The sequence below is a fragment of the Dipodomys spectabilis genome, unplaced genomic scaffold (genome assembly GCF_019054845.1).
Source record: "Dipodomys spectabilis isolate Male_0828 unplaced genomic scaffold, ASM1905484v1 ptg000004l, whole genome shotgun sequence".
Taxonomy (NCBI): domain Eukaryota; kingdom Metazoa; phylum Chordata; class Mammalia; order Rodentia; family Heteromyidae; genus Dipodomys; species Dipodomys spectabilis.
Window position 1 is genome coordinate 2922928 of NW_024870681.1, and position 19596 is coordinate 2942523.

General features: G+C 49.0%; 1 protein-coding gene across 1 annotated transcript in view; it reads left to right on the forward strand.

Moving 5' to 3' along the window:
- The first annotated feature begins 1898 nt into the window (after positions 1 to 1898).
- Nos2 (nitric oxide synthase 2) overlaps positions 1899 to 19596 on the forward strand; it is a 44088-nt gene continuing 26390 nt past the window's right edge. The window contains exons 1-5 of the mRNA XM_042694442.1: positions 1899 to 2008; positions 7334 to 7492; positions 10925 to 10988; positions 12022 to 12144; positions 14306 to 14454. Coding sequence (XP_042550376.1) covers positions 1899 to 2008; positions 7334 to 7492; positions 10925 to 10988; positions 12022 to 12144; positions 14306 to 14454 — 605 coding nt within the window. The remainder of the gene's footprint in view (positions 2009 to 7333; positions 7493 to 10924; positions 10989 to 12021; positions 12145 to 14305; positions 14455 to 19596) is intronic.

Consider the following 19596-nt stretch of genomic DNA (forward strand, 5'->3'; position numbering starts at 1 on the left):
ACCCTGGTCCTTCAAGCAGCCAGGAGCAGCGAGCAGTGCAGCCAGCTGTGACGTGAGTTGTCTGCTGCTGATTCTGAGAAGGGGGTTGTTTCTCTCTGTGTGGGAATGGCTCAGAGACTTGTGAGTGTGTGTGTGTGTGTGTGTGTGTGTGTGTGTGTGTGGTGGTGGTGGAGAATCTGCTGTAGACAGAAGCTGATAGAAAGTCTCTGCAAAGAAATATCAATGTCAGGTTTGGCCATTTGAACAAGGCATTGCATTCAGGGTTGGTTTGTTTTTCTTCTGCTAATATTTGCTGTGGTTGCTCCATGATAAGGAAAAAGGAACTTTCTGGAAAATTCAGAATGGCTGGGAATGATAACTGCTAAGATTTTTAAAAAATGTACACATATTATCTGATCCAGTTCTTAAAACATGTGTCCTGCCTCCAATTCTGGAAGCTAGATGTTACTCTGACTGTATAACTAGTTCAATAACTAGAGTCTGACACAAAGATTCATGAGTCAGCCTTACTCCTCACTGTCCCCCCAAAACAAGGCTTTCCCTTGTGAGCTCAGCTGTGGGGAAGTCCAAACTCTTTTAGTTTCTTTTCTTCCTTCCTTCCTTCCTTCCTTCCTTTTCCTTTCCTTTTCTTTGGGAGGGGGGGGGGAATCCGGTCGTGGGGCCTGAACTCTGGCCTGGGCGCTGTCCCTCAGCTCTTCAGCTCAAGGCTAGCGCTCTACCACTTGAGCCACAGCGCCACTTCCGGCTTTTTTCTTTTTGCTTATGTGGTGCTGAGGAATCAAACCCAGGGCCTCAGGTATGCAAGGCAAGTGCTCTACCACTGAGCCACTTACCCAGCCCTCTTTTTTTCTTTTTAAAGAAGAGCAAATGTTGATATCTGCATGTATTGTTTTCTCTTTGAATAATACTAGAGGAGCCAGTGGCATCAACTGACTTAGGGTGAACCAAAATCTCCAAATCTTAAAACCAGGACGGTTTTCCCCAGTCACAGGTGAGATATGGTAGGTGTCATTAGATGCTGGCTTTGCTAGGTGCTTTAGACATTTCTAACCTTGCTTCTGTGACTCCCTAGCAACTGCTCATCTTGCCCAGAGCTAGGGATGAACTCTGCCCAGGTAAACCATCAGGACCACTAGGAGCCCTTGGTGTAATTTGTCTTTACATGCTGAAAGTGCAATTTTATGTCTTCAAATTGGTTTGTGGAGCAGGGTGCTGGTGGCTCACACCTGTAATCCTAGCTACTCAGGATGCTGAGATCTGAGGATCATGGTTCAAAGCCAGCCTGGACAGAAAAGTCCATGAGACTCTTATCTCCAATAAACCACTCAGAAAACCAGAAGTGGTGCTGTGGCTCAAGTGGTAGAGCACTTTCCTCAAGCTGAAGAGCTCAGGGATAGCACCCAGGCCCAGAGTTCAAACCCTATGTCAGACAATAAAAAATTGTTTTATGGCTTTGTAAAATGGATGTTTATGTTAAGAATATAAATTAAAAAAAGAAAAAAAGATAAAAAAAGAATATAAATGTGACTTTGTCTCGATTCTTTTTTTTTTTTTTTTTTGGTCATTGGGACCTGGGGAGCTGTCCCTGAACTCTTTTACTCAAGGCTAGTGCTCTACCGCATTGAGCCACAACTCCACTTTTGGTTTTCTGGTGGTTAATTGGAGATAAGAATCTCATGGACTTCCCTGCCTGGGATGGCTTTGAACCTGAGTAGCTAGGATTACAGGCATGAGCTACTAACACCTAGCTTTTCAATTCTTTAGTAACCCAGCCACACTTGGAAGGCTCAGTTCTAAAGACCTCCTTCAAACTGCCTCACAGTGGCCCTCCCTCTTCACTCCCCAGGGAACACCTGGGCTGAAGTCCAGGTGAGCATCCTGGTTCTGCGAAACCAGACATGGCTTGTCCCTGGAAGTTTCTGTTCAAGGCCAAGTCCTCCCTGTGGAACTTGACTGAGGAAAAGGACTTTAACAACAATTTGAAGAAAGTCACAGGTACCATCTGCAGGTAAGTGTTCCCTGCTGCTACCTGTCTCCCTGTAGAATCTGTGCCCCCTGACTGAGAAGTCCTTCCTGCTCCCAGCCTCCCAGCTGTGTTGAGGTGTTACGTGATTGTCCCCGCTGGAACTCCAGGTGGATACTCGTGTGCCAGAACACAGTGCTGGCCTGAGGGAGCCTGGATTCTCTATACGAAGAATATGGATATATATGGAAGAATAGAGGCTCTGATGGTGGATATTTGAATAATATTCATAGGCTTGTGCTGCACCATCCCACCTGGCCCTGGGCCATGTCTCAGTTGTGTGTGACTTAGGCCAAGTCAACTTCTCTAAGCCTTAGATGTATGTAGAGTCTAACAGTGGAGGGCCTACCTCAGCATGTTGAGGGTGGTAAAATAAGGCAGTATCCTGGGTGATTATGGCTCCCACCTGTAATCCTACCTACTTTTATTTCTAATCAACCAGCAAAAAGCTGGAAGTGGAGCTGTGGCTCAAGTGGTAGAATGTTAGTTAGCCTTGAGCAAAAATGCTCAAAGACGGTGCCTAGGTTCTGAGTTCAAGTACCAATACTAGCCTTGGAAAACATGTGTGTGCAACATAAAGCTTTCTGAGTGTATCATATGGATAGCTGCTGGACACTCAGTAGGGTCTGTCACCATGGCTATGGCTGCATGACATGCGTGCTTTGTGTCTCCACAGACCATCGCAATTATACAAAATCCACGAGCTCTCGTTTTCCAGGGCCTCTATGGGAGCCTTGCAAGGAGAATGACTGGGCCACATGACTGCTCCTTACAGGCCTGAAATTATAAAACTTAGTTTGTGTTTTTCTGTGTTCCATATACTGGCCGTGGAAACAAACAGGGGAGAGCTAGCAGCCGGCCCATCAGCTGGCAGGGGGTAGGTTTCTGTGGGGTGCTAGAGTTCACAGCGCAGCCTGGGGCTTGAGGCTTGCTCTAGTTGAAAGACACAGAATCCAATCAAAGCCCCAGTCTGCACAGGACTGCCCAGTGCTGCCACCAGGCACTGCCTTGTCAAGAGGAGCTCCTTTCTGGGATTACAATAGGTCAGGCATCCCTGGATGTGCAAAATGTAGCAACCCAGAGTCTGTCTACCTGCACCCAGACAGCAGAAAAGCAGCCTGGTTTGCATAGTGGGCTTGGGAAGAAGCAAACAGCTTGGCTGCTTCATAGCCCTGTGGCCTTTGGCAAGGCCCCTGGCCTCTGAGCTTCTACTGTGTCCCCTATGGGAAGAGACTTGGGAGGTTTCGGGGCTGGGAAGGTGGCTCAGTGGTAGAGCGCTTGCCTTGCATGCATGAGGCCCTGGGTTCGATTCCTCAGCACCACATAAACAAAAAGAAAAAAAGCCGGAAGTGGCACTGTGGCTCAAGTGGTAGAGTGCTAGCTTTGAGCTGAAGAGCTGAGGGACAGCGCCCAGGCCCAGAGTTCAAGCCCCACAACTGGACCCCCCCCAAAAAAAAAGGAGACTTGGGAGGTTTCTATAACCAGGCATGGAGCACAAGCTCTCAAAGCAGTCTCTCCTGTTGGTTATGTGCTTGTTGAAGTGAGGCTAGGGATGGACAGCTGCCAGCAGAGTCCCCTCCAAGGGCCTTTGTGGAAGGCAGGTGAGGACTCTGAGAGGTAGGTGGGCTGTGAAGTAGGCATAGCAGAGGGAAGGAATATAGACTCAAGGGCAGAAGCCAGCTATGCTCAGCAGGGGAGGACTCAGCTAGGAAAGACAGCATCAGGGCCTTGGCACTTGAATGGGGTGTGGGGTGAATTTAGAGAAAAAGTGATTTATTTATTTGTGTTAGTATTGGGGCTTGAAATTCAGAGATGTACTCTTTCCTTTAGCATTGTTTTTTGTTTTTGTGTGCGTGTCAGTACTGGGACTTGAACTCAGGGCCTAGGTGTTGCTCCTTAGCTTTTTTTTTGTTTTTGGTCAGTCATGGGGGCTGAACGCTGGGCCTGGGCGCTGTCCCTCAGCTCTTCAGCTCAAAGCTAGTGCCCTACCATATGAGCCACAGTACCACTTCTGGCTTTTTTCTGCTTATGTGGTGCTGAGGAATTGAACCCAGGGCCTCATGCATGCAAGGCAAGCGCTCTACCATTGAGCCACCTTCCCAGCCCACTCCTTAGCCTTTTTGCTCAAGGACAGCACTCTACCACTTGAACTACGCTTCTACTTCTGGCTTTTTGGTGGAAAGTCCTCCGAAGAGACTCTTATCTCATGAGCTTTCCTGCCCCAGCTGGCTTGGAATTGTGATCCTCAGATCTCAGCCTCTTGAATTGTTAGAATTATAAGCATGAACCGCCAGTGCCTGGCTCTCTTAGTTTTGTTTTTGTTTTTGCATGCGCGCGCGTGGGCACACACACACACACACACACACACACACACACACACACACACACACACACACTTCCCAATGACCCATATCCAGACATAGAGAATCACCAATCATAGAACATAGGCTCTTAGTCATATTTAGACCAGTGTAAATTGAAAAATTATGCTTCAAAATAAAAATGAATCCATTGGCTCTCATTCCTTTCAGATTAAAATCCCCCTCTTAAACTGCTTCCTCTTCCAGTAACATCCTTCCTGCCTCCCTCATAGGTGGTGGCAGTCTAGCTGTGCCACCTCCTCCAGAAAGCTCTCCTTCACACGTCTTCCCCCTCCCCCATTTCTATAGCCACATGAGGTACCTCTTAGGTCTCCCCAGAAGAGGTGGTTTTGCAATGGTGGCCACACAGCCACCTTTACTTGTAGCTTCGGGCCCACCACAACCTCATCCCACTCCTCATGTGAGAAAACTATCATCTCGTACTCCATTCTCCTTTAGGCCTATAATGGGTGTGGGACCCATTCAAGATCCAAATCTCTACAGTTCGGTGTCATGGTTAAAAGATCGATCCCTTAAGCTGGGCACCAGTGGCTTATGCCTGTAATCCTAGCTACTCAGGAGGCTAAGATCTGAGGATCATGGTTCAAAGCCAGCCTGGGCAGGAAAGTCCATGAGATTCTTAGCTCCAATTAACCACCAGAAAACTGGAAGTGGTGCTATGGCTCAAGTGGTAGAGCGCTAGCTTTGAGCTGAAGAGCTGAAGGACAGTGCCCAGGCACAGGGTTCAAGCCCCATGACCAAGGAGGAAAAAAAAAAGACCAATCACTTATACATCCTGGGCCTTAGTGTCTTCATCTCCAAAATGTGAGGGGACCAAATTGTGCCTTCCTCCTGGATTATTGGAAAGGTTCAATGAATTCACAGCGGTATTTTCTTTCTACCATCTAACGTTTCATGTAAGTCTACAAGTTAGCTGGTGTGCTGAATGTCCACTGCGGCCCAGGGTTCAGCCTCAGATCTGAGCTCAGCTTTCCCATATGGTTCAAAGATACATGAAGGTTGTTAGGAATAAGTAAGTGGCACAGCGACTGGAGAGTGCAGGACTAAGGGCCGAAGACTGAGGGCATGTCATGAGAGATCTGAAAGAGAAGGCTTGAGGATGGAAAAGATGGGGCGAGCCAAGGGAGCATGCTCAGGTAATGCCTGTGGTCATGCACAGGTTCCAAGAAGCTGAGGGAAGCCACCAGGGAAGGTGGCACATGCCCTCTGTTTAGGTTGGCGATCCTCGGTGTAGCGATGCGCAATGGGCAGCTACTGTAGACTCTAGAGCAGGAGCATGACTTGATAGAAGCCTCGCTGGGGCCTCGGTGGGGGGCAGGAGGGGACTCTCTGGAGTGAGGGAGGCTGGCTTGTAGAAACCAAAGCAGGGATGGAGCTGCCAGGGGTCTGCAACGTTTTGAAACCAGAAGTCCTAGCAAGACATCTCAGCCAGACGCTGGTGGCTCACGCCTGCAATCCTAGCTGATCTGAGGGTCAGGGTTCAAAGCCCCAGGCAGGAAAGGCTGCGAGACTCTTCTCTCCAATTAAGCAGGAAATGGAGCTGTGACTCAAGTGGTAGAACACTAGCCTTGAGCAAAAAAGCTCAGGGACAGCACCCAGGTCCTAAGTTCAAGCACCACAACCAAAAAAAAAAAAAGTATTAGCAAGACATATAGATGCTCCCCCATCTAGATGGGCCACTTGAAGCTCACAGCCTTGATTGCTCGTTTTTTTTTTGTTTTTGTTTTTTTAAAGTGTTTGCCTCCAGAAGTGGAAGTGTAACTCAAGTGCAAGCCAGCTGTGAGCAGAAAAAGACCACCAAGGTGTAAGGCCCAGAGTTCAAGCTCCAGTATTGGCACACAGACACAGACTCAGAAACAGACAGACAGACACAAACACACACCCAAGAATGCCTCTCCTTTTAGTCCAGCACTGGTGGCTCTCGCCTGTAATCTTAGCAACACACGCATGCGTGTTTTACAGAGGTAGAGAAGGTAAACGTGGGAACATCTAGGTAAATAAAATGGAATGCAAAACAAAGTTGAGCTAAGGGGTTGCTATCTGGGTTGAAGGTCTGTCAGAACAAATGCTTCACTCCTTGCTCTGGGTTGGGTTGGGGACTTACAGTACTGAAATAGACCAGGAGGATCCCCTAAGGACTGCGACCCCTACCCCACCTGGATCCTATCAGCCAGGGAGTTAGGAGAATGTAAGAAGCATTTCACAGAGGTCAGTGGGGACCCTACCACGCCTTCCAGGTAGCAAAGATCAGGATCCTACAGGGAATGTGGACCAATGGAGCTCACCCCGCAGGAATGCACCCCTGGCCTTGAACCTATTGGGTTTTCTTTAGGGAATCACCCTGGGTATGGAGGGCGGGGAGAAGGAGCGAGGGACAGGGAGAGGTGGCAGAGGGGCAGAGAGAGAGGCGCAGAGTCCGGGCTGGGCAGCAGCCTTGGGGCTGCTGTGTCTCTCACCTTGGGTGAGACCCATCATATCTCTGGATTTCCAGCTTCCTCCCGGATCAAATGTGTGTGTGGGGGGGGGGGGGGGGAACTGTACCCCAGCTGGACTGCATTTAGTAACGGAAGAGGAAGGAACGGACAGGAACGCGCCCAGGGCGCACCGTCCAAGCCCAGCGCCGGGTGTTTTGTTTTGTTCTGTGGTCTTTAATGAAGATCCATGTTACTGCCCCGCAGGAGTAAACAACCCCGGGGCTCCGCGTCGCTCCCGCTCTAGCTCTAGGCCCGGCGGATCCGGGAGTGCCCGGTGCGCCCGTCCAGGTCGTGGCGCGGGGCGGCGCGGGGCGGCACGGGAGGAAAGGCTGCAGCACGAGCGGCCGTCCGCGGGAACCCTGGCGCGGGAAGCCATCCGCCCCCCCCTCCCCACCCCCGGCCTCGGCTCGCCCCGCCCGGGGGGCGGGGGCTGCGGGGTTCCCGCGTCCATAAAGGGGCGTCGGGAGCCGGGAGCGGGGAGCCGAGGAGCCCCGCCGCGCCCGGGCCATGCGCGAGGGGCTGAGCTCCGCGTGCGACGCCGCCCGGCCGCGGCTCTGCCGGTTCCTGCGGAGGATCCTGCGGCCCAAGTCCGCGCGCCGTCCGGGCGCAGCCAGGTACTGCCCGGGTTGAGCCGACGGGGCGCACCGGGGGCGCGCTCGGCGGGATCGCACGCTCTGGGGCGGGGCCGTGGACGGGGAGGGAGAGGCTGCCGGCTACCGGCTGGGGTGTCCGCACCCCTAAGTTTGACTTTTCAGCAGCACCCGTATTGCTGAGCTCTTTAGACCAGACGGGGAGGCTAAGCACACTGAGGGTCCCAGAGCGCTCTCCGCCCATTTCGTGTAAGGAGAGGCAGGCACAGGACAGGGGAGGGGTGCAGGGGGCAGCGGAGACCCCATCTACCACCACCCCTCCCGGCTCCTCCGGCCACTCCAGGGCTGGGGATGGTTCTGCGGGAGCTCCCTTTAATGGCAAAGGGCTTAGTCGGATTGCATGGGGGGTGGGGGGGTGGCCATGGGCCCAGGAGATATCAGGCCACCATATGCAAAGCTGGAGTCTGTGCATTGAATATCCATCCCACCCCAGCCAGTCAGCCCAGAGAACACAGGAGCCTGGACACTGCTTGGTTAATGCACTATTCAATTTTCTTTTATTTTTTAAAATCCCAATTAGGAAGGGACTTTTTATGGTCACTGTTAAAAAGTTAGGAGATGCAGAAAAAAGTATGAAGAAAAGTTTAAATTGTCCATGAGCTCATCATCTTATGACTTGATGCTAGTTGCTGTGATCATTTACTGGCATTTTCCCCCAGGTGCACGGATACACACACACACACACACACACACACACACACACACACACACACACACACACACACACACACACACACACACACACACACACACACACACACACACACACACACACACACACACACAGCCAGCCAGCCAGCATCAGCACACATACAGTTTGAGGTAGTGTTTATAAAAACAGAGAAACTAGACACAATCTAAACATCCAGACATTAGACTAGGGGGATGAGTCAGGTCCTTCCACACTGGGGGCAGGAGGGAGGGAGAGAGAAAGAGAGAGCTCAGTACTAAGCCCACAGTTCCGTTTCTGGCTTTTGGATGGTTAATCAGAGATAAGAGTACTATGGACTTTCCTTCCCAGGCTGGCTTCAAACCACAATCCCCAGATCTCAGCCTTCTGAGACCTGAGGTCACAGGAGCCCAGCTACAAATTTATTTCTCCTTCACAGTTCCCAGATGGGAGATTTGTTGTTGGCTTAGATCTTAGCCACCTGAACAGGTGATGGCTTTTTCCTTTCACCTTTTGGCAGCATTGCCATTCTTCCATTTTGGGGTCACTATGAAGTAAAATGTAACACAGGTGCTGTGATAAAATGATAGTTGATCTGGTAACCAGAATGGTTGCTAAGCAACAGTTTGAATATGATAGACAAGGATGATTCATATCCCGAGTGGGACCATGGAATGGGATTTCATGACTACTCAGAATGATTGCAATGCAGTGGGTTGTTTCTGGAATTTTCCTTTTAATTATACACATATATGTAATGTAAAATATATATTATACATACATATATATGTTTTTTCAGATTTTAAAGTAGCTAGTATGTTTAAAGCATGGCATAATCATAAGCTACCAGCTTATGACTGTTCAATGCTTTAAATACACTATGAACTGTGTAACTTGAGGGCAGGATGGGAAAGAGAAATGGGGGAGAATGAAGGAAGGGGTGACATTGGCCAAGGAGCTTTGTACTCATAACCTGACTTATAGAATTGTAACCCCTTTCTACAATTACTTAATAATAATAAATAGATATTTCATTATATACAATATATTTTATTATATAATATAAAGCATATACTTTAACCTATAGAGAAATATAGATTTTATTATATAATGAAATATATTTTCATATGTAACAAAAATATATGAGGAGATCAGGAAACTGAGATCTGAGGATGGAAGTTTAGTTTGGAGCCAGCCTGGGCAGGCAAATCTGTGAAATTCTTAGCTCCAATTAACCAGCAAGAAGTTGGAAGTGGAGGTGTGGCTCAGATGATAAAGAACCAGCCTTGAGTGAGAACCCAAGGCTCTGAGTTCCAGTTTTAGTACTAGTGTGACACATATATACAGAATTCTTTTGGAAGTACTTTTAAGTATTTCTAAATTATCTGCTGGGATATTGATGTCATAAAGATGGCCCGATGCCTTCAATGTTCTATAATAGTGGAGTCAGGGACAGTGTCCTTGAAGCAAGATGGAACATGATAGGTGGAACATTGGTGAACTGTGTTGAGGCTGATGAAGGTCTGCAGGAGTTTATATATTTATTCTTGTCGGTCGTGGGGCTTGAACTCTGAGCTTGGGCGCTGTCCTTGTGCTCTTCAGCTCAAGGTGAGCGCTCCACCGCTTGAGCCACAGCACCACTTCCGGTTTTCTAGCGGTTTATTGGAGATAAGAGTCTCACGAACTTTCCTGCCCAGGCTGGCTTTCAACCTCGGATCCTCAGATCTCAGCCTCCTGAGTAGCTAGGATTACAGGCGTGAGCCACCAGCGCCCGGCTTGCAGGAGTTTATTATACTGCTTTCTCAGCTTTTGTTCATTCTGTCATTTCCAAATTAAATTTTAAAGCAAATAAGCCAAGGTAAAATATGTTAGTTTTAATTAAAAAATGTTTTTTGTGATTCAAAAAAAAATTTAAGATCCCATGCTTAGTTAGGCAGTTTCTCTGATCACTTGAGCTCCAGCCCCAATCCTGTATTTCACCTGCCTGCAGGCCTGAGGCTCAGTCCACCCACATTTAGGCTTCCTCTAGTTGCTGAGGTCCTGAGGGTGCCCCTCGGCTTCTCCCTGGCCCCACCGCCTCCAGTTCTACCTCCCAGGCTCCACCACCTCCAGTTTCCCTCCATAGAGACAGAGTCTTGTGGACTTTTTTTGCCTGAGCTGGCCTGGATCTTTGATCCTCCAGTCCCAGCTTTTCACATAACCTTGAGATGACAGGCAAATGCTACCGCTCTCATTTATGGGTTGAAGAAAGATCTGGAAACTTTTCCTGCTGGGCCTGGCCTCTTATCATGATCCTCCCTAGCTCAGCCTCTCAAGTAGCTAGGATTATAGTCCTGGACCAAGGTGCTTGGCTCTAAGAATGTACTTTAAATAAAACAGAGGAAGTCACTAAAAATCAAGCCAGTGATGGGCAGTGTACCCTGGTGGGTGGAGTCAGTGGAGCCATTTTGCAGGTCCCCAGACCCTGTGCCACACTAGGGACCTCTTCCCTGAGCTTCTGTGTGTCACTGTTTAGGCTACGGTGTTGGCACGACCCTTTCTTATCCTGTTGGCTTCGCATGGGGAAGGGAGAGGATGGTGGTGGGGAGATTTGATCTGATGAGCTTTCCCAGCTCCCCTCCCCCAGCCTCCTTTCCTGGAGGCCAAGAGCAGTTCTATCCCACCCTCTGGCCCTCATCCTAATGCGCCATCAGATGGTATCTCATCATAGTTGTTTCCGTTCACAGTCCTGAGACACCGGATGACAAGCACCAGGATGGATCCCTTCAGCCCCTTGCGGAGACAGAGCCGGTCAGTGTGTCACATGGGTGTGGAAAGCCCCTTTCTCGCTTTCCTGGGGCAGGTGCAGGCTGAGTGGCTCATTGGAGGCTGGGCTGCAGGAAGGGCGCCGGAAGCCAGGTTCTGGGCAGCCAGCAGAGAGTCCCAGAGCAGTGAGGAAAGGCATAAGCAAGGGAGGCTGGTGGGGAGTGGCTGGGAGTCGGGGCTTTCAAGGTGCCCTGCCACCTGGATGTCCTGCCCAGTTGATGTGGCATGGACAAGGAGCAATTTGGGAGCATTCATGGAGCGGGGGGGGGGGGGGGGGGGGGTGTCAGGGGAAACATCCTCGAATGATCTCAGACTTGGTATCTGAGTCTCCAGTCCCAGACTCCAGCTTCTGGCCATAGGTTCCCTCTTCCCAAAGTATTTTTTTTTTTTCCAATCCTGGGGCTTGCACTCTGGGCCTGAGCACTGTCTCTGTACCACTTGAGCCACAGCACCATTTATGGCTTTTTCTATGTGGTACTGAGGAATCGAACCCTGGGCTTCATGCATGCTAGGCAAGCACTCTACCACTAAGCCACATTCCCAGCCCTCAGAGTATTTTCTGCTCCATGAATCCTGAAGAGGTGGCCACAGCCTGGGTGGAGGGAGAGAAAATGGTTAGCATACTCTCAAATGGGAGAGGGAGGCAGGGGTACTTTCTTCCCTGGCCTGGCTTCTGTCCTTGGCAGTTCTGGCTGTGTTGGGTACCCTTTATCCTGGGTCCCTGTATGGAGATTCCTCTGAGCAAGCATTGGCAGGGTCTGGGTGAGGAGAGAAGGCTGGCCAGCAGCCCTAGCAGCTGGAACTCTCAGCCAGCACAGACCCAGGTGGTCCAGCTGCTGGAGATGGAGTGGGAAGCGGGGGGGGGGGGGGGGGGGGGGGGGGGGGGGGGAGGGGAGAGCTGTGGGGGGGGAACAGACCCCTGCAGCATGTGGGCACAGAGTCCTGGGGGACATCTGTAGGTTTCTGAGGTTGTAAGCATTTGGGAAAACCTGTTTTTTGTTTTGTTTTTTCCTCTTAGAAGCTTCCAGAACCCCAGGACAAGTCACATGTGCCTCTATCAACCTGCCCACCCTATATAAAGCTCACAAACTGGAGCAGTGGAGTGACTTTCCAGGACACACTTCACCACAAGGCCAAGTCGGTGAGAAAGAAATCTGAGTCTCCCCAGGAACTCCTTCATCCTAAGCTAATGAACCCATGGAGGCTTTGTGAATCCAACACAGATTCCCCTGGGCAACCAGCACTTGTCTGCATGGAAAGGGTGCTGGGAACAGAGTCCTGTTCTCACAAAGTACCATAGGAAGCAAATGATACCAGCTCCCTGTTTTAAATCAACCATTCAAAACCAAATTAGGCCAGGCACCAGTGGCTCATGCCTGTAATCCTGGCTACCTCAGGAAGCTGAGATCTGAGGATTGAAGTTAGAAGCCAGTTTGGGCAAAAATGTCTGTGAGACTTTTACCTCCAATTAACCACCAAAAAGACAGAAGTGCAGCTGTGGCTCAACTGGTAGGTTGACAGCCTTGAGTGGAAAAAGCAAAGGGACAGTGTGAGGCCCTGAATTCAAGTCTCAGTACTAACACACACACACACACACACACACTCTCTCTCTCTCTCTCTCTCTCTCTCTCTCTCTCCTTCTCTTTCTCTCTCTATTTTTCTTAAATAGATTTCAGCAGAGTATCTTTTTTTTTTCTTGATGGTACTGAGGTTTGAACTTAGGGCTTTGTATTTGCTACGCTTTATCCCCTGAGCTGTGCCCGCGGTATGGCTGTTATTTTTTATGTTTGAGGTTTTTTTTAACTGTATTTTTTTGTCTTTTCTTTTTTGGTACTGGGGATCGAACCCAGGACGTTGCACTTGCTAGGCAAGCGCTTTGCCACTGAGCTACATCCCAGCCCGGCTGTTATTTTTTAAAATAGGGGCTCATGTTTTGCCCAGCCTGGCCCTAATCCTCCTATTATGCTGGTACAACCTGTACATGCCATTGGCTTATTGACTGAGATAGGAATCTCAATAACTTTTTTGCCCAGGCTGTCTGTCAACCATAATCTTTCCAACCTCTACCTCCTGAGTAGCTAAGACTACAGACATGATCCACAGCACCTGGCCCTCAAAAGAGAATTTTCTAACAGAATTGCACAAAACTGAACTGAATGAACCAAAGGAGTTGGTAGTGAGCTCCCTGTCTCTGGAAAGATTCAAGAGCTATTTGAGAGGGAGATTCCAAGCTCCCAGGGAATAGCTGGACTAAAAGTCCTCTAAGGTTCTTTTAAATTCTTTATTCTGAGCTTAAGACACATGCTATGGTTGTGAAGTGGAAGAATAGGGGCTGGGAATGTGGCTTAGTGGTGGAGTGCTAGCATGCATGAAGCCCTGGGTTCAATTCCTCAGTACCACATAAACAGAAAATGCCAGAAGTGGTGCTGGCTCAAGTGGTAGAGTGCTAGCCTTGAGCAAAAGAAGCTCAGGGACAGTACCCAGGCCCAGAGTTCAAGACCCAGGACTGGCAAAAAAAAAAAAAAAAGGAAAATTTTAGATCATGAAGGCAGACTGATTTCCTCTACTCCTTAGAAACAACAATGGATAAACCTTGGACTTTTTTGTTCCTCCTATGTTATCCTATGATTTTGTGGATGATAGCCCTCCTGTTTCAGTTTGTTTTTTTCGTTTTTTGTCTGATGCCAGAGTCAGCTTCCCACAGGAGCCACATATTACCTCCCCCCCCCCCCTTTTTTTGTCGGTCATGGGACTTGAACTCTGGGCCTGGGCACTGTCCCTCAGCTCTTCAGCTCAAGGCAAGTGCTCTACCACTTGAGCTACAGCGCCACTTCCGGTTTTCCAGTGCTTTATTGGAGATAAGAGTCTCCCAGACTTTCCTGCCCAGGCTGGCTTTGAACCGTGATCCTTAGATCTCAGCCTCCTGAGTAGCTAGGATTACAGGCGTGAGCCACCAGCGCCCGGCTCATATACCCCTTTAAATAAGAAAAAAATAAATAAAAAGATGAGATGCTCCCAAGAGCTGAAGCTATTGATCTGGGGCTAAGGCTAGCGGAAGAGGAGGGAAGACAGAGGCCAAGACAGAAGGACAACCCCAGCCTACATCCACTGAGGCTTGATCAAGAAGGAATATCTGAGCAGGGAGAAGGCCTGCTGGGCTCCAGGAAGGAGGTGTCCCAAAGTATAGGAGGTTCAGGGAGCTAGAGCAGCTCTAGAGGAGAGAGGCAGCCAGGGGAGCCGGCCTAGCAGAGAACAGCCAAGAGGTCAAATACCCCACCCTTACTACTTGCCTCTCTTTCCAGGATTTCACTTGCAGGTCCACATCTTGCCTGGGGTCCGTAATGAAGCCCAAAAGTTTGACTAGAGGACCCAAGAACACACCTACCTCTCCGGATGAACTGCTACCTCAAGCTATCGAGTTTGTCAATCAATATTATGAGTCCTTCAAAGAGTAAGATTGGCTTCCTTCCTCCCTTCTCCCGAGGGGCACTCCTGTCTCCAGCAGACACTCTCTGCTCTCATATCCCACCCCCTGCCTTCTAGAATCTCACCACTACCCCAGGACCAAGAGAAAAGACCTCATCTGGAATAAGCTCTTGCAATCGAGAGATAAGGTTTTATTTAGACATCGCAATAGTGTTTAAGACAATGTGGGCAGAAACTGGGCACCAGAGGCTCACACCTGTAATCTAAGCTATTCAGGGGGCTGAGATCTATCGATTATGGTTCAAAGCCAGCCCAGGCAGGAAAGTCTGTGAGACTTTTTTTTTTTTTTTTTGTCGGTCGTGGGGCTTGAACTCTGGGCCTGGGCGCTGTCCCTCAGCTCTTCAGCTCAAGGCGAGCGCTCTACCACTTGAGCTACAGCGCCACTTACGGTTTTCTGGTGGTTTTTATTGGAGATAGGAGTCTCACGGTCTTCCTTGCCCGGGCTGGCTTTGAACCGCGATCCTCAGATCTCAGCCTCCTGAGTAGCTAGGATTACAGGCGTGAGCCACCAGCGCCCGGCTTGTGAGACTCTTATTGCGAATAAACTACCAAAAAGCAGAAAGTGGCGCTGTGGCTTCGCACCTAGGCCCTGAGTTCAAACCACAGGACCTGCAAAACAAAATAAAACCAAACAAAAACTGGGTTGAAGTGTAACTAGGTTTGAATCCACCTTAGCCACTGCTGAGTTGTTGAGAAATTCACTTACCATCTCTGATCCTCAACTTTCCTATCCACAGAATGGGGATCATGGAACCTGGCTCCTAAAGTTGTTATGAGGGTTGTGTAAATTCATAACAAATACCCTAGCCAGGAGACTCTTGGCTGTGAATTGAAACAGACTGTTTTATTATAAGGTGTGTGAAAGGACCCTCAAGACCACCTGGTGGAAGAACAGGCACTTCACAGCACACCTGAAGTCCCCCAATCCCAGCTAGAACCCAGGCCGCCTGACTTGGAGAAGGCAGGCTGGTGCTCATTAGCCTTGGATGGGGTGGGGCGCCTCATCCCTGGGTTCACTTCATTTTCTTCCTTCCCAGTGGCTTCTGTGGCAACAGGAGTCCTTTGCTTCTTTAGCCCTGATCAGTTATTAATTTGATGAATACATGAAGCACCAAGAAGGTATTGGCCTGGTGGCAGGCCGTGGATGATAGAGATTCATTGCCACTGGCCAGTGTAAAACAAGTGCAGTTTTCAGACACTCAAAGAGAGACAGAGGTTGTATAGCATCATGGTTATGAGCTGGGGTTTAGCCAGCAGCCTACCCAGGTTCAAATCCTTGCTGTGTCCCCTTACCATCTGAATGACTCCTAGGTGAGTTAGTTTCTCTGTGCCTCTGTTTTCCTGCCTGAAAATAGTCATCATTAATTAACCTATCTTGTAGGAGCTTATGTAAAGATTAAGTGAATTAATGTGTAAAAAGAGCTAAGAATGGCCCTTGGCCTGTTAACTTAGATGATAGCTGTTATTATATATTTCTTTCCTTCTTGCTCTATAGCGCCAAGTCCTGGCCTCAAGTGCATGATCCTCCTGCCTTAGCTTCTTGAGTGCTGGGATTATAGCTGTGATTATACCACTGTGCCTGATGTTGATTATACTTTTAGAACACTGTGCTGTCCAAATGCAGGGAGAGACAGAAAGAAGGGCTGAGGCGCCATTCTTGCTGCTCTGGAGCTGGAGCTGGTGTGGTGGGGAGGGAGGGGCCTTGCTGGGGAAAGTGAGCCACAGAGGGACAGAAAGAGTGGCTGCTGGTGATATCCCACCCCCTTAACTACTGAAGCTGGACACATCCTGGTGTCTTTCCTATCAGGCCCCCCATCTTTCAGGCACATGGTCCCCAACCCAGGCTACACAGAGAGTCTCCTGGGAGCTTGTACAACACTAGTGTCTTATCCCTTAGGCCAAGGACAGCATAGTTTCTGGGGTACGGGTAGGGGTAGGGAGACATCCGGATTCTTCCATGCCCCTCCATCCCAAGCAGGGCTCCAAGGGTAGAACTCCTGCCTAGCAATCACAAGGCCACAAGCTCAAACCCCAGTACTGCCAGAAAAAAGAAAAAAAAAAGCCACATCTCTAGAAGTTCTTTTCTGGTCATGGGTCTTGAACTCAGGGCCTGAGTGCTGTCCCAGAGCTTTTTTGCTCAAGGTTAGCCACCGCTCTACCACTTTGAGCCACAGTCTACTTCCAGTTTTTAGGTAGTTAATTGGAGATAAGCATCTCATGGCCTTTCTTACCCAGGCTGACTTTGAACCACGATCTGCATATCTCAAATGAGATATGAGCCAGATACTCATATCTGAGTAGCTAGGAATACAGGCAGGAGCCACAAGCGCCTGGCATCCATAGCAGTTGTAATGCACAGTGGAGTACTGACCTGTCAGGGTGCTGCCTGTGTTGTAGTACTTGGTGCTTGCGACAGCCCTGGTCTCTGATGAGAAAGGTACTGTCAAGTCATCTCTACTCTTCAGATAAGGAAAATAGTCTCCATAGAGGAGAAGGAACTTGCTGGAAGACACACATTCTGAAGTCCCAGGGCTGGGATTTGAGTCCCGGGAGCTGACACCACTACAACTCTTTTCTTTTCTTTTGTCAATCCTGGGACTTGAACTCTGGGCCTGGGGCAAGGTCTATCAGCTCTTCAGCCCAAGGCTAGTGCTTTACCACTAGACCCACAGCACCACTTCTGGTTTTCTGGTGGTTTATTGGAGATAAGAGTCTTACAGACTTTCCTGCCCAGGCTGGCTTTGAACTGTGATCCTCAGATCCCAGTCTCCTGAGTAGCTAAGATTATAGGCATGAGCCACCTGCACCTGGCTTTTCTGTAGTGGCAGCACTCAGCCTGTGGCTCTTTGGCGCTGTGGGCTCCTGGCTGTCTTGGATGCAGGGGGCCGGTGACATGTAGAAGAAGACAATTGTGAGAGGTCCGAAGCCCAGGGAGAATGCACTCACTCGGTGGCTGTTCTCTGGGAAGGAAAGCCCATTTGTCACAGCCACCAGGACATACGATGCCCCCCACCCTAGAAATCCTAGGAGTTTGTCTGATGAGGGGCAGCCCACCTCTACAATGATGGCCAGCAGAGTTGGCTGGGCCATCTCCTCTGTTGAGGTTGGGGGTGTGGCTCACTTGGTAGAGCGCTAGCCACTGAGTGAAAGCAGCAGGTACTGAGTTAAAGTGCTGGTCTTGGACCTAAAAAGGAGAATCGCTGGGTGCTGTTGGCTCACACCTGTAATCCTAGCTACTCAGGAGGCTGAGGTCTGAGGATCAGAGGTCCAGCCTGAGCAGGAAAGTACATGACTTTTTTTTTTTTTTTTTTTTTTTTTTTGCTTTTGTCGGTTTGTGAAATTTGAACTCAGGGCTTGGGCACTATCTCTGAGTTTTTTTGCACAAGGATAGTGCTCTACCACTTTGAGTCACCATGCCATTTTCATGAGACTCCTATCTCCAATACACTACCAAAAAAAGCCAGAAGTAGAGCTGTGGCTCTTGTGGTAGAGTGCTAGCCTTGAGCAAAAGAAGCTCAAGGTTAGTGACTAGGCCCTGAGTTCAAGCATCAGGACCAGTACAAAAAGAAAGAACAAAAGAACAAATGAAAGAGAGAGAGAGGGGGGAAAGAAAGAGGGAAGGAAGGGGAAGGAACGAAGGAAGGAAGAAGGAAAGAGAAGAGAAAAGAAATGAGTATATTGTGAAGCTTGCTCTTTTCTTTGAGACCTAACAGAGACCAGGCATTTTTGAGTGCCTTAAAATATAGTAAACTAGCAAATTCTAAAATATAAAAAGTAATCTTCCTAGCTAGGTGCTTATAGCTCACAGCTGTCATACTTGGTAGGCTGAGATGTGAGAATCAAGGCTCAAAAAAGCTAGTCTGGGCAGCAAGGTCCATGAGAGCTTTATCTCTAATTTATCAGCAAAAGGCCAGAAGTGAAGCTCCGGCTCAAGTGGGTAGACGGCCAACCTTGAGTAGAAAAAGCTAAGCCAGAACACCAGGCCTCCAGTTCAAACCCCAGTACTGTTACAAACACACACACAAAATAATCTTCCTCGTGTGTTCACAAATGTGTTTACAGTCATGAATCTGAAGGCTTCAGTGTTCGAGTGGTCTCTACCAATGTGGTGGTGCAGTATGGCTTGGGTGAAGTTTCTAGAAGCTTTGGGGACCGTGGTGTGACCTTACCTGGCAGTTCCCCTTGGCAGGGATGTCCTTGGGGATAAAGATCACCCGATGTTTTGTCTTTGTGCTTGTGTCAGAAATCAAGGGGAGACCTGAGGTATTTTGTTCCCAGTCCTCCACTGTCCTTTATCAGTGCATTCTTTTCATAGTTTTATTTGTTGCCATTTGCCTATTGGGAATTTCAAGGTTAGGGTGTGTGTGTGTGTGTGTGTGTGTGTGTGTGTGTGTGTGTGTGTGTGTGTGTGTGTGTGTGTGTGTGTGTGTGTGTGTGTGTGTGTGTGTGTGTGTGTGTGTGTGTGTGTGTGTGTGTGTGTGTGTGTGTGTGTGTGTGTGTGATTTCAAGGTTAGGGTGTGTGTGTGTGTGTGTGTGTGTGTGTGTTAAAGCCTTTTCTGACTGAGCCCCCTCTCCTCTTGGGGATAATTTTGAAGCCTGCTTGAATCACTGGGCAAAGTGATTCCCTGAAAACCCAGCCAGGCCACCCAATGGTGTCTGAGACTAAGGAGGCTCCTGAGGAACTCCTCAGGGCTTCTGTTGCCCTAGGGTGAAATGTTGAAGTTCCCCTGCAGGCAGTGAAGAGCTTGGGCTTGCTGGAGGGGTGACTCACAGATCCAAGTCCTGATTTTTCTTTTTGCCAATGTGGTTCTGTTCCCAGGCCTGGTAGTTAAGCCCTGGGGCTTTGAGACCCTTACTTCTAAAACACACACAAAAACACCTTCTTTTGCTTGTTTTATTTTTGTGCCAGTATTGGGGTTTGAACTTGGGGTCTTGGGTTCTTACTTGGCTTTTTTAAAAATTTCTTTATTGAGACTGATTAATTTCACTGCATTGTAGGATAGTGATACTTAGCTAAAGTCACACACACATTTTAACCTTCACAAGGTGCATTGTCATTATCATGGTCTATAAAGCTTAGGAACTCAGCCGGGCGCTGGTGGCTCAC